Genomic DNA, 16,011 nt, shown 5'->3' on the forward strand with positions numbered 1-16,011 from the left:
GTTTGTCAGCACCACACCCGTTACCGTTACCCGAGACCTGCATCACTTATGACTTTCCTCCCATATTAAGCTGACATGCCGTGATATAACTGGAAAACTGTTAAAAGCGGCGTTAAACCCCACTGACATTTCATTATCACAGACAATCCTGACAGCCTCTTCGAAGTAGCGGGATGTGGGCTGCTTCCTTCAAAGTCCGACTCTTGGATCAATGTGATGTTGTAGAACGATTCTTCTGCAGGCTAACTTTTGTTTTGACAGTTGTGTATGCCTATCTTTTAAAACCTCGTCCATTTCAAACTGGAACAGTAACATGGGATCAACTAACTGATACCCAATTATATAATTATACACATAGTTACAACTGTGTTCATTTTATTGTCCGCCATGGTCTGCGAGTTTTATTGCCCGCTTTCTCGTTGGTGTTATGATCATCTTCATTTTTCAATGAAAACTTCAATGCCAAATATTTTTTTTTAAAGTCTATTCTCCATCTCCTCGTCTACAGATACTCCCGTACTAGGTAGTCGTGCACCGGGGTGGGAATAAACGCCTTAAGACGAGCAAGAACCTGAAAATAAATAGGAACAATGAAATAATTCAGTTGTGAGATATCGGCCTAAGGTTAGGGTTGATGTGGGACCGGGAGGTTGAAGTGAGGTGAGGTGAAAATGGGTTTAACGTCGCTCAACGTAAAGATTATTGCACTTATATAGCGACGTGCATGTACGTGTGTGTGTTTGTGTGTGTGGCTGCTTGTACTAGTCCGGACTGATGCCGATTTATAGTGCTAGCCCACTGAGATTCCAGGCCGTAATTTAACATGAATACCCCACTCAGACAAAATATACTGACTCCGAGTCGACCAGTCCTTGTTTTAGCCCCTTAATGCCGAGCGGCAGACAGGGTAACAACAAGTACCATCTTTTAACGTCCGGGCGGACGCTCCACCACTAGACCACGGAGGCGGTCCCGGGAGGTTGAATGGTGGGAGGGGATGGGGTGGACAGTACAAAATACAATGATCGCACTTGATGGCTACACTGTAATCTTTTTCAAACGCATTACAAAAGTCATGTTGGTAAGCATATTTTTATTAAGTAAGAAAAGATAACCACAACAAAACAGATAACTCAGTAATATTATTCAGATGACTCATATGAATAAAATACTAATGATGGCTACAAGAAATCAGATTATCGACGTTATGACGTTCACAAACAACATTATCAAAACCAAACTCACGCAGTAGATATCACATGTCCTGTTTCCTCCGTGTATCAGATATCGATAACAAGGTGTTGCCGCTAGCACCGCATCCTCCATGCAATTAATGACTTGGGTCAGGTCTTTTCGTCCGATTTTGGCTGCAGAAACCAGTTTTGAATAGCAATCCTGCAGGTATTGCCTGCCGTACACTTGTCTGACGTCATCACTTGCCTCAAGCCACATCCTGTCGTAGTTCTTTCGATGTATTTCCATCTGTTAAAGCATACAGTGGCTCTTCGTTAAATGTGGGAAGGGGCGGGTTATGACCACTCAACTTTCGATAGAGATAGGAGTATTTATTTCTCAGAAAAACCACTCTCGGTGGTACATGATCTACAATTATATACAAATTTCAATATGTACAAAATGGCAGGATTTAACAAGAGTAATGAAAATAGGATTCGTAGATACGAATACATTTTATCAATTGTATTATACACTTGGTTAGGGAATTTTTGGAGGCCTTTTAGATCTCTAACATAGTTAGTGGTCATAAGTTTCCTAAACTGGAAACCGCCTCCGTGGTCTGGTGGTAGAGCGTCCGCCCGGAGAGCAGTGTTCGATACCCTGCCGCGCCATACCAAAAGACGTTAAAAGATGATACTTGCTGTTACGCAGCATTAAGGGGCTAAAACAAGGACTTGTCGGCTTGGAATATGTATACTGTGTCTGATTGGGGTATTCATGTTAAACTGCGGCATGGTATCTCAGTAGGCTAGCTCTATAAATCGGCATCAGTCCGAACCAGTACAAGCAGCCACACACGCACGCACGCACGCACGCACGCATGCATGCACGCACGCACGAACGCACGCACGCACGCACACACACACACATGCACACATGCACGTCGCTATATAAGTTCTTTGACGCGACAAGAAACCCGATTTCACCTCACCTTAAAAGCGAACAGGTTCTGAAACCTTTTTATTTAAGAGTTCATATCGTTGTAGGAGAAAAGTTTCACGTGTCAGTAAAATTAATAATGAAACTCATCTTCCACAGCGATTGAACCACACAGTGGACACTGGAATGTTCAGCCATCGACCATTTTCAACGATTTATCTATGATTAGTAGTTCTCAATATTAATACATAACAGGGATAAATATTGATTTTGAGAGTAAAAGATAATTATCAAACGGAGGTTGGTTCTTCAGGTACTTCTAAAACGGCCCTCTAGAGCTTGATGCAACAGTGGATTTCGAGTTCGGAAGGAATTGAGATCTAAATATTTTCAACCTTTAAGGCCAGCCATGGCCTGGAAAATACCGATGGGTTTTCAAATACATACGATAGGCCGCAGTTATCTAATACATTCTTAATAAATTCCAACCATGGGATATTTTCAACTTCTTTATGGAAAGTATACATGTATTTGTAAAGTGTTCGGGACGGTTTATAATACACTTCTGTAGAAGCAAGCTTATGCCAAAAGGAAAAGACCGCCTATGTGGTCTAACGGTAGGGCCTATACCCCGAGAGAGGAAGTCCGGGGTTCGATCCCCGGCCGCGTCATACCAGAAGATGGTACTTGTTGTTTCCCTGTCTAGCGCTGAGCATTAAGGGGCTTAAACAAGGACAAGGACACACACACACACACACACACACACACACACACACACACACACACACACACACACACACACACACACACACACACTGGTATGTATGTCGCTATGTAAGTGCAATAATCTTGGACATGAAGATAACCCCTTTTTCACCCCACCTCACCCAAAAGGAAATACCAGTGACATGTTTATATATTTTAACACGTAGTGGTTTCCGGCCCAATTCACCATACAACATAACATTTAGGGTTGTGTTTTGATAACCAGGTGGCTGTTTTCCCGGATATGTTGTCATACGAATAGCATTCGCCATGCCATGCCGTAAGTTGTCACAGTAGCAAACATTTCAGTATCCTTATCGAGGCAGGGGAGGGGAGGGGAGGGGAGGTGTGTGTCTGACGTATATATATTTTTTTTCATGTATTTTCGGGGTCAATTTAGTTTTTTCATACAACCCCAGGCTCCCGTTAATTCGAATCCATGATTCGCCGTGATCGTATTTCTTGGTTTCCAAGCTTAGTATGTTAACTATAAATGATGTTAGCCATACACTGTCAATGTACATGTAAAGAATTGCAATATTTGTGTAACATTCATGTTAAGTACACATGATGTTAGCCATACACTGTAAATGTACATGAAAAGATATGCAATATTTGTGTAACATTCATGTTAACTGCACATGAAATCCCGGTTAGTCAGATACTGTCAATGTACATGTAAAGAGATGCAATATTCGTGTAACATTCATGTTAACCATACATGATATTAGCCATACACTGTAAATGTACATGTAAAGAGATGCAATATTCGTGTAACATTCATGTTAACCATACATGATGTTAGCCATACACTGTAAATGTACATGTAAAGATATGCAATATTCGTGTAACATTCATGATAACCATACATGATGTTAGCCATACACTGTAAATGTACATGTAAAGATATGCAATATTCGTGTAACATTCATGTTAACCATACATGATGTTAGCCATACACTGTAAATGTACATGTAAAGATATGCAATATTCGTGTAACATTCATGTTAACTGCACATGAAATCGGATTGGCCATACACTGTCAATGTACATGTAAAGATATGCAATATTCGTGTAACATTCATGTTAACCATACATGATGTTAGCCATACACTGTAAATGTACATGTAAAGAGATGCAATATTCGTGTAACATTCATGATAACCATACATGATGTTAGCCATACACTGTAAATGTACATGTAAAGATATGCAATATTCGTGTAACATTCATGTTAACCATACATGATGTTAGCCATACACTGTAAATGTACATGTAAAGATATGCAATATTCGTGTAACATTCATGTTAACTGCACATGAAATCGGATTGGCCATACACTGTCAATGTACATGTAAAGATATGCAATATTCGTGTAACATTCATGTTAACCATACATGATGTTAGCCATACACTGTAAATGTACATGTAAAGAGATGCAATATTTGTGTAACATTCATGTTAACTGCACATGAAATCCGATTGGCCATACACTGTAAATGTACATGTAAAGAGATGCAATATTTGTGTAACATTCATGTTAACTGCACATGAAATGCGATTGGCCATACACTGTCAATGTACATGTAAAGAGATGCAATATTTGTGTAACATTCATGTTAACTGCACATGAATCACTTGCTTGATAACTGTGTTAGAACCTACACCGAAACGTCGCTCTTAATTGTAATAAAGAAGTTGTTCATCCATAAATTCTTATCCTTACTTAGTACTCCAACTTCTAAATGCCTATCAAAGAAGTCAAGAGTACAGATGTCGATAGTGTCAAATTGTGTACTAAATTCAGACATATACTCTGTGATTCGCTCGTCACGCCGAAAGCCTTGGTTCGATTTTCCACATTGTGTGAAGCGCATTTCATATGTCCCGCCGTGATATTTCTGGAAGATTGCTACAAGCGGCGTAAAACCTACTCACTCACACGATCGAACAGCTCACATTTCCCAACATCCCCGTTCCTCCACCATAGTCTCCAGGTTCTATTATGGACACTTTGATTCCGAAACGTGCCATTTCCAATCGGAGTGAATCTGAGAACGCCTCCCCTGCGAATTTAGTCATGTGATAGGCAGCACTGTGGGTGGTGCAGATTAAACCCTTGACGCTTGTCACGTTAACAATTCGACCTGAAACGAACAAGCTCTGATTTATGCATATTTTCAACTGGAAATATGATGAAAAGAGATAACCCCATCTTTGATTTGGCAAAACCGCTCGAGTTCGAGAGTAGAGTTATCCCCCTTGTCATGTGTAAAACGCAAGCTCCTTCCCAGTGCGTGTCTCCTTTGTTACCTCATTACCCTCATATTTGATGACATGACATGACATGACCTGACATGACGTGACGTGACGAGACGTGACGTGACGTGACGTGACGTGCTGTGCCGTGCCGTGCCGTGACGTGACGTGACATGACTAATATAATACAATACAATACAATATAATACTATAATAGTTACAGACGAGAACAACACATTTGGATAAGATAATCATTGCAAAATATATCTATTCTTTTTATTATTCTCCTATTTCAGCAGTTGTATATACCTTGGCATTTTCTGATGAGAGGCAAAAAGAATTTCGTCACGCGCACCATGCCAAACATATTGACTTCCGCTGCCTGTTTGAAATCGTCCATAGTGTAGAACTCTACGTCGCCAAGCGGCATGACTCCTGCATTGTTGACAACAGCCCAAAGGCCTAGAAAAAGAAAGGTATATTCATGGATACATCGATGTCCGCACATTTACATAATGAATTTACGCAATGTTTCCTGCCGTGATATCATGTTGCTAAACTAAAAAGTCATGAACAAACATTAATAAACGCTTGCAATTAATGTATACTTGTAAACACACCTGCTTCGCCAACAACTCCTCGCACATGTTCCATACATTGTCTGACGCTGTTATCGGAAGTGACGTCAAGAGCCAGCACGTGCATGCGTTCAGAAGAGACTCGTTTTAGTTCAGAAGCTCCGTCCCCTCGTTCTAACAGACATGTCGCTATTACATTACAACCTCGTTCATCCAGACGTTGTGCCAACTGATGACCAAAACCTGAAGAACATAATTGTAGAAAATGACCTTCAGTGATATGTCTAAAGAAAGCCCAAACATGCTTCGTATTGTAATCCGGGTTAGTTATAAACACATACTCTCAATAAAAAGAAACACAATAGGCATATTTTGGCCATAAAAGCAAAATAAGCACAGCAAGGACATGCAAACCATTAGTCGGGAAACACGTACGATTCGGAAAAACGCACCCAGTGCATTAACAAAAAGGCCATGGACCTGCACGTACTGCACGTGCAGCAGCACTTTGAACGGCCGAATGCAGGCAGGGAAATCCCTGGAAATCAGTTGTAGCCAGGGTTTTCAATGTAGCGCCCAGCACCACTACAAGGTTATGGGATCGGTTTTAACTGCATGGGTCAACAAGGTCGGTAGGACCAAGAGTAACCAACATTGCTTAAGATCGCTACATCCAACTGCGCCACCTACGTGAAAGGACGACCACAGCAACATCAACCGCATCCCAAATGCCAAGAAGCTCCGACCAGACCGTACGAAACCGTTTAAGAGTAGCATGTCTACGAGCAAGACGTCCTGTTCGATGCGTCATATTGAGTCGACAACATCGTCAACAACGACTACATTGGTGTCGTCAACAAAGAGTATGGCCTCAACTGCGATGGAAGGATGTCTGGTTCAGCGACGAATCAAGATTTCTCCTCCGTCGAGAGGATGGAAGAGCTTGGGTCTACAGACGTCGGGGAGAACGTTACGCCGGAAGTTACGTACAGGAAGTGGACAGATTTGGTGGTGGTAGCGTTATGATGTGGGCGGGTATCTCTCATCATGACAGGACAGGTTTGGTCCTTATCCAGGGCAATCTTACGGCTCAACGATACATCAACGATATTCTCCTACCACACGTCCTCCCAACGGCAAAGGTGTATTCCAGCAGGACAACGCTCGATCGCATACATCACGGATCACAAGAGCCTGTCTACACAACAACAACGTTGATGTTGCCCCCTGACCCTCCAGAACCCCGGATTTGAACCCGATAGAGCACCTGTGGGATGACTTGGATAGACGTCTACGCCGACGTCAACCACAGCCCCAGACGTTGCAGCAGTTGGTTTTTGCGTTTCAGGCCGAGTGGGCTACTATTCCCCAGGATATGGTTCGCATACTCCTCTCTTTCATTGGCAGGAGATGTCAGGCCGCTATCGATTCCAACTGGGGGCATACGCATTATTGATGGTAGCTGACCTTCAACTTGAACTTTTCCTATTTACCGATAACTGAGATGACTACAATCACCAAGTGTTCTCTCCACAACACTTTGGCTTAATACCATGTACGGTTCCTCGTGTAAATGTATTTTCCTACCTCACACAAATCTGGCTTTGCGTTTCTTTTTTTGAAGAGTATATAATACGGTACATACGGCTAAATGAAATCATATTCGCAAACATAACAATATTATGTGCAATTCATATTCCAATGACTCCCTTGGTGCTTTTATATTATATGTATATCGTGGAAAATGAAAATACCACTTTGCGAACTTGTTGACAGAATTGTATTTCAGTCTTTTTGTTAAGTTTTCCGCGTTTGATGTTGGCCTGGCATCTGAAACAATGTACTAGTGGGTATCTGTTCCGACGTAAAACCTCCTTAACGTCGACGGAAGTTTTAGCCATATGGGCTGTGATTCGGAAGGATCTCATTTAAATATCCAGATGGGGCTCTGTACACTTGCTCTATTAACGGAAAGGATCCATTGTTCTGTTCCTGGTACACACAATCTACCGCATTCGTAACCGCTCGTGTCATTCCGGAACAAGCGAATGTCGACTCCATTCGTGACCAACTCGTGTTATTCCGGGACAAGCCGAAAAGCGACTCGTGCCTCTCTTGTGGCTTAATGTGGGAGGAAAGCCCGAAATAATGCAGGTCTTGGACGTTTACAACTTCGGTGAAACCCACGAGCACGGGTATGGTGCTAACAAACCTAGAAACATAATCGGGGTGAACCGGGATTCGAACCCACGATCATATGTATCTGGCGTGCCCAAGGAACGCAACTCTGCACAGCGAATCGCGGCGCCTTACACGACTGGGCCACCCGTGCCCCCGCATCGCTAAACGAATTGTCAACTCGTTGCGTAATGATTCACGTTCATTTCACTCATATATCATATATATTCCTGATGCTACTGAAAACACATTGGGACTTACATTATTATACTGTATAGTTGATCACATTTTAATGTATCTTGGGTATATTTTTAAATGCAAGACATATGTAAAATCAAACATTATGCCTGAGGGATTCTTTGGTCAAAGTAATTGAAGTCATACGCGCATTCTGATTGGTTTGTCGTATTTTCGCACATTAAATTCTTCGATAGGGGGACCAGTCTTCTTGTAGGTTTCGGAAAGGGGCGAGTGGTGACGCATGTGTCGACTCGTGTCTCTCGCGTGGCCAGTTTACTGACTGGGTTCCATCTCAGCGCAGTCTTATATGTTACGGAAAGGGGAGAAGTGTTGATCTGGAAAGCCTACATATCTGTTCTACATATCGGTCCAACTCGAAGCACCACCTACCCAAATTCGACAGAATACAGAAAATTAAAAAATACACTTATTTGAATTTATGTTAATATTTGTCAGGAAGCATCATCATCATGTTTATGTTCGACTGACCCAATAATTGCTATATATTAAAATAAAAATATCGAGGAAAAACAGGCACCATCATTCTCAACTTTCCTCGCTTAAAAAAATTACGGGGCGCTGCAATTCGCTGAGCAGTGTTGCGTCCCTTCGGCACGCCATAAACCTATGATTGTGGACTCGAAACACGCTTCGCACCATACCCATGGTCGTGGAGTTCACCAAAGTGGCAAACGTCTAAGACCTACATCACTTCGGACTTTCCTTCCACATCAAGCTGACCCTCTGTGATATAACTGGAATATTGTTCAAAGCGGCGTTAAACCAACGCACTCATTCAAATAAAAACATTGTCATCCTTTAGGACAGGATTCCTTCAATTTCTGTGTGACGTTGAGCAGTATTTCAGTTAGACAACGACGTATGTAAATGGAGTGTCTATAGCACACTTACTCTGATATAATACATTTTACCCTTACATGACCCACTCATTCCCATCCTCATCAATGCACATCCCTCTGTAACTTACATGACCATACTGTCACGTAGACAGACCGTCAACAGCAACATCGTCACTGTCTTCACTGCCATGTCGGGTAAATATGCTCCCGTTTGTATTCTATATTTTACATACCATTGAAGTGGTAATATTACTTTGTTCTTACACGATGTTTGTATTTGTTTGATGATGGCATAAACAATACGTTTTCGTTCATGCATAGACAATATTAGCGAACGTCTGTCTTCAGTGTAACGTGGGCTTACAATGGACGAAATACTCCTCGAGATGTATTTGTCCATAGAATGCCATCAATCCCAAACACGAAGCTGGACTTACAAAGGGCGAAAAATGCTTTATGGTATTTTGTATAGAACGTACAGTCTCACTTTGAATCTATACCATATAGGATAACATTTATTTAACAGTTTCTAAGTTTCACGTAATCCCAGATTGAACTGTCAGAATAGGAATAAGAACATGCGTTTTAACCTTGGTGATGTGCATCTTTTGTCATCTACAATTGCTAAACGAGTAGAAGGAATTATCGAAACGGGATGCATCTCATTTTAAATTATTTTATAGACTACGATTTGCTTCACATGGATTTGGTTGGGGATTGATTTTGTGTTATTTCATGTAGAAATATGTTCACTCAAACATGTGTTACTTTAGCTAAACAGGCAAACAAGGCTCTTGTACCTATTAAAAGAATGATGGTCAAATATCCAGACGTAAACGTTGATACATACTTCAAAACTTTGATTGTAAAATGTTACTCATTTTGCTATATGGTGCGGAAATATAGTGTACAGAAGTAAGGAAAAGCATTGAAATTATACATAATAAATTTTGTAAATATACTTTGAGAATAGGATACAAATCTTCAAATGCTGCTGTATAAGGTGAACGTGGAAGAACGATAATGTATGGATATTGTATTGGATTAAGCTATTAAGAATGCCTCTGTGTAAATATCCAAAGCATTGCTATTTCATGCTATGTAAATATGATGAATTAGGTTATAAAAATTGGGTTTCATTTGTAAGATATACATTGTTTAGTTATTGTTTGGTAATATGTGGTTGATGCAAGATGTCGGAGACTGTGATGTTTTTATTCATACATTTAAGGAAAGAACAAGAGATTTGTTTATGCAAGAATGGTCAGATTGTATATCTTATTTACCAAGGCTAGATTTATATTGCACTTACAAATCCTTACTAAAACCAGAAAAATATCTATCATCTATTAAGACTGTAAATTTAAGAAGATCTTTAACAAAATTAAGATGTTGTTCAAATGATTTTAAAATAAATAAATATAGAATGTCTAGTGTCCATGACTTTGCTGTCAGTCCATGCAATTTCGGTAAAGAAGACTTAGATAATGAATACCATGCACTATTTATATGTCTAGCTTATACTAACTTAAGGTAAAGGTATTTGTCCTCGTATTATTATCAATATCCTACCATGCACAAGTTTGTAGTGTTACTCACAACAAATGACGACAGCATTTTATTTCAGCTAGCTCTTTATATTGAAAAAATGTTTAAACGTAGAAAATCAAAAGCTAACGCAAACTGATGCGCTCAATATGTCAAATATTATCCAACCATCTGTACTATTGGACTCATGGCCAGACTATACGAAATAAATTCTGATTATGTGCAACATTGAGAAAAAAATGCTTTCTTTTGGGACGAACGAATAAATATGTCCATGGTCAATAATTCAGTTTAGACAAGGAGGTAAATCGCTAGAAAAATACATACCGTTATGCAGAGTGAAGTTTGCAGTGGTTCGGCGACAGTTTTCAGGAGAGACCGTTTTGACAAAAAAATAAATAATGTTTCGTCAAATCCGATTTTCATGTGTATAGTTCTTTTACCCGACAGTTTCTAAAATCCCGATTTAGAAAAATACTATTTCGTGCCATTGTTTTTCTTCATACTTAAACCACCTGCCCTTTCCCTTTTTAGAGCTCTCAACACCATTCTAGCGATGAATAACGATTCGGAATCGATTTCTATATATATCTTTAACAACAACAACTAACTCATCAGTTGTACTTAACCGATACAAAAGGCAATATTTGTTGCTGTCTTCCGCACGCACCTTCTCTGAGAAGCCAAGTAGACGGACAATAACAAAATATTATTGAATTCCCCACAGAGAATATACATTTTACCAATGTCATATGTACGTTTCAGATATGTTTTATCCAATGGACAACAATTCGTCGTTTTCTAATATGACAACAGCCACCGAGTCATCATCTAAAATTAACGAAGCATCGCCAAGCAACGACCTTGATGTGACCAAATACATACTGGATTTGGAAGCAGAAAGGAGGGCCATCTTGCAACCTGCAATCTTCTTTACTGGACTCGTCGGTCCGATTTCTTTCTTCGGCAACATTACGATTCTCATAGTGTATTCCAGACAGTTTAAGGAAAGTGCCACAAGAAGCTTCATTTTAACCGTAGCTCTGTTCGATTTGCTGAGCACATCAATAGCTCTACCCGCTGAGATCTTTTCACTGTTGAACAATGCGTCTTTTCCAAGCCCAATCTTGTGTAAATGTTATGTGTTTGTGGAACAATTCTGCGCCACTGCATCGTCCGGAGCACTGGTTGTGTTCGCTGGCCATCGATTCAGAAAGATTTGTACTCCTTTAAAGAATCAGATGACTGTCACAACAGCTCGCAGTTTTAGACTCTGTGTGTGTACGCTTGCTCTTGGGTTAACTTGGCCTGCCTTTGTTTTATACGGGGATCAAACAACAACGACACCGTTCGATGATGTACTTGTCCGTACTTGTGGTGTACAGGATTATTTCAAAGATAGCATCTTCACAGTCATATACAGGTGTGTTTTCATGGCTATGTTCACGCTTGGAGCAGTTCCCATAGCTGTGTTATACATTCTTATTGCTCGAAAGTTGCTTTTGCTGCGCCGGTGTCGATGCAAAGCTGCACTTCCATATCAAAAGGTCATGCGCGAAATGATAGCGACTGTCAAGCTGCGTTCGATATCAGAATCCAGCAATACTTCTTGGAGAAGAGCCAGGATCTCAGCAAGCACTTTGAGATATTCGACAAAACAATCAAACATGTTAACTGTCCCTAAACGCACAACCCTCATGATTGCAACAACAACAGTCGTCATCTATTTGAGCTTTCTACCCAACTTAATCCTACGTCTCCTTGAACACTTCAACACTGATTTTTTGGTCAACCAAAGCTTCCCCGCGCTAAGTGTTTACCATTTATTTTTGAGATTTTATTATCTTCACTGTGCAGCGAATCCTATTATATACAGCACATTTAGCGTCAAATTTAGACAAGAATTTCAGAATTGTATGTGTGGAACACAGAGATGCACGGGAACCGGAAGTCCTACCAGAAGGCCTTCTAAAGGAAGGTTTGACGACCAGGAAACGCATAGACTTTCTGTTTTTCAGTGATTGTGCATGACGAAAAGGGAAGGACTTCTTTTCTTTAGGTAGGCCTCAGTAGAATGTGTTTGGGGTTTTGATAACGTACTTTCAATTTGTAAAACATTCAATTTCGGTTATAGCGAACTCACGAACAGCCTGTTGTAACGAACCCGATTTTTATTTCCCAAGTCCCGTCTGCACAAAACGAATGTTATGCTACGAGTATCGTAACTCCCAGACATTAATAAAGACTTACAAAAGCCCAGCGCCACCATAGCTTTGACAAAGAGGATTCAGGGGTAGTAACTATTCATACGAATAACCAACCTTAGGTGATTACGGGGGTTCCTTGGAGTGATTGAATGAATGCTGTTTAACGCCGCAGTTAGCAATATTTGGTTTGGTCGCAGCGATATGCAATTTATCGAGTCTGGGCCAGACAAACCGGTGAGCAGCATGGCAGCATCTCACGCCATGAAGCAAGTCACCCACGTGGGGAATCGAACCCGGGCCTTCAGACTGACAAGCGGACACTTCAACCACAAGGCTACCCCACTACCCGAATGACAGTCAGAGCTGATAATTATAATGCGAACTGTGAAAATCATGAGAAGGTGATTTTGTCGGATGGAGTTTTTACGTTCTTAATAATCAAATCTTTATTAATATATGTAACACTTTGTCGCTTTAAAGTATTTGTTTTTATTCTGTCCATCATTATACTAAAATGGTGTATATTTTATATCTGCTATAAAAATCATTATTAATCGTTGTTTGGTTTTGATGACACCAACTTTCATACTTCCATATGAAACACTGGAGGGGATTACTGTTAGAAATTTACAGTTACTGTTAACTCTGGTAGCATTAAAGTGTACTCACTCTCACTCTCTCTCTATGATAAAAGCATTGCGTCACAACCAATCTTTACAACTTGTTATAAGCACTTCTAATATCACTCATGTGCTAAACACCCCGTAATGTACAGCTTACTGAATGCTAAGTTTCAAAACGTATGAAAGCTTGGGGAGTTCAGTAAACCCAATAAACAGTTGTAACCGTTTCACGTGGTTTTTTACCGTTTCACGCAGCAACAACCATGTGAAACACGTTTTAAATTATACTCGTAACATTATGTCAAATACAAAACAAAGTATGTTGTATATGGTATTATCTGACACAATAAGTAAATGAGTGAGAGAGTGAGTTAGCTTGGTTTACATTACATTGAGCTTGTTCATTATTTATTTAATCTACTGCATGTTAGCTTAACGTTGGAGGAAAGTCTAAAGTGAGGCATGTGTTAGGTGTTTTAAATACCACTTTGGTGAAATCCAAGACCACAGGTTTGGTGCTGAAAAAACAGAGAAATAGACCTGAAGGAAAGAAACTCTGTCACAATTAAATCTACGCACACAATATTTTGCTACAACAAAAATAACTACCTATTCAAGCACATAATTCTTCTTGCAAAAAAATACATTCACCAGTCAAGCATTAAGAAAACTCCATTATGCTTTCTTTTTTTCATAACAATATTGTAAGATGTATCATAATGAAAAATAGAAAAAAATCATCGCAATGAAAAGTAGTAGTATTAAGAGATTCGACAGAAAATGGAAGGAATTATCAGCCTACTTATTTTATTTTCTCAGTCAATCAATAGATTCACTTACCCATATCGGATCATGTTTTATGATTCTATGAATTGCTACATGTATATACCTCATGTACCAATGTAGCATATATGTCTACTGAATTGAAATAAAAATATTTTTAAAAAATCTACGCAAACAACCTGATTAAATATTTGCATGAATATATCCCACTATCCCTTTGAGGCATCAAGTTGAACAGCGATGTTCAAGTCGAGATGTATATACATGTATGTCCAGGGTGGAATCGGTAACTTGTGTTGAAACTAGTGTGAATAAGTGGGTGAGTGAGGGGGTAGGTAGTTGAGTGGGTGGGTGGGTGGATGTATGAGTAAGCCAATGCTAATACTATTACAATATATCACTGGTTTGACGGAAAACGTCAATAGGAAACTTTAAAATCAGATTAAAAGGGATTTGACAATTTGAAATTTCATTCAAAATTTAATAACTACATGACCATTTCTTTTATGAACGTTTTTCTCTGAATTTGTAACTACAATTGATAGACGTTTGTTTATTCACCCATACAAGAGGTGACGTTTTATCATTGCACATGTTTGGAATTCAGAATCGTATAAAATACTCGCTTCCGCATCGTGTGCTGGAGATGTAACCATCCGGGTTAGAATAGGATTTTAGCAACTCATTCTTGCCGTAAAAGGCCACTATGTTTGTCGTAAGATGAGACTAACGGGATCGGGTGGTCACGTTCTCTGACTTTGTTGATGCATGTCGTTTCCAATTCGCGTGGATCGATGCTCATGATGTCAATCACAAGATTGTCTGGTCCAGACTCGATTATGTACAGATCGCCGTCATATACATTTGTAGCTTGAAAACTGCGTCGTTTAACAACAAACAAAACAGGAGATGTCTTTTCGAAACAACGTAAGACAATTACAGAGTTCGTCTTGTCATTTTGACATATTTCCGTCGTCGACGGCGTCTCCCTATGTCTTTATTTTCTGAAAGATGATCGCACAGATCTAAATAGATGATGTCAATGAACGCGTTGTTCGAATAAGAACAATAACAATAAATGCCACTTAATTTTGACTCGGACTGTACGCATGAACAAGAAATCTAAGCCCTTACCCGTGTCACATCCTGTTATCAGAACATATTTCCCAAGTGGAGACACTTGCTGTGCCAGTGTTTTTCGTCTCATGGTGTAAAGGAGGACCACGGCGATCACAATACAAGCCACGCAGAACATGTCACGTGCCGACCTCACTTCCGGTCTCACTGCAGCTGAAACTGAGACAGCCTCGGATAAATTTCCCGTACAATGTAGATAGCGGCAAGGAACAATACACGACTAATAATGAATTATATTGTTTTCCGTTAGGTCTCGTACTCTCCTCCATCAGATCACAAACCATCTAACATCTAACACACACACACACACACACACACACACACACACACACACACACACACACACACACACACACACACACACACACACACACACACACTACCCACTAAGCCCCTCCGATCGTTTTGAATGTTGACATTGGGAGTTGAGTTGTCGCTATTTCGGATTAGGTTATACCACGCCCCATTCGCTATTCTGCTTGTCCCGAAATAACACGAGCTGGTCACGAATGATCACACCCAACACTCTTCATCCCCAGTTCCTTATTGCTAAGTGTAGGCGGTATATCTGTGTTCAATATGGGGGCACGGGTGGCCCAGTCGTCTAAGGCGCCGCGATTCTCTGTGCAGAGTTGCGTCCCTTGGGCACGCCAGAAACCTATGATTGTGGGTTCGAATCCCGGTTGGCCCCGATTATGTTTCTAGGTTTGTCAGCACC

The 16,011-nt window shown here is 40.3% G+C and overlaps 1 protein-coding gene across 1 annotated transcript in view; it reads right to left on the reverse strand.

Moving 5' to 3' along the window:
* Positions 1-16,011, reverse strand: part of LOC124132587 (short-chain dehydrogenase/reductase family 9C member 7-like) — a 21,815-nt gene continuing 5,804 nt past the window's right edge. The window contains exons 2-7 of the mRNA XM_046496563.2: positions 15,291-15,452; positions 5,760-5,960; positions 5,449-5,601; positions 4,840-5,027; positions 1,246-1,482; positions 1-571 (exon numbers count right to left, since the gene is read on the reverse strand). Coding sequence (XP_046352519.1) covers positions 503-571; positions 1,246-1,482; positions 4,840-5,027; positions 5,449-5,601; positions 5,760-5,960; positions 15,291-15,411 — 969 coding nt within the window. The 5' untranslated portion in view covers positions 15,412-15,452 and the 3' untranslated portion in view covers positions 1-502. The remainder of the gene's footprint in view (positions 572-1,245; positions 1,483-4,839; positions 5,028-5,448; positions 5,602-5,759; positions 5,961-15,290; positions 15,453-16,011) is intronic.

This window comes from Haliotis rufescens, unplaced genomic scaffold, assembly GCF_023055435.1.
Source record: "Haliotis rufescens isolate VD_foot unplaced genomic scaffold, xgHalRufe1.0.p SCAF_11, whole genome shotgun sequence".
Lineage (NCBI taxonomy): Eukaryota > Metazoa > Mollusca > Gastropoda > Lepetellida > Haliotidae > Haliotis > Haliotis rufescens.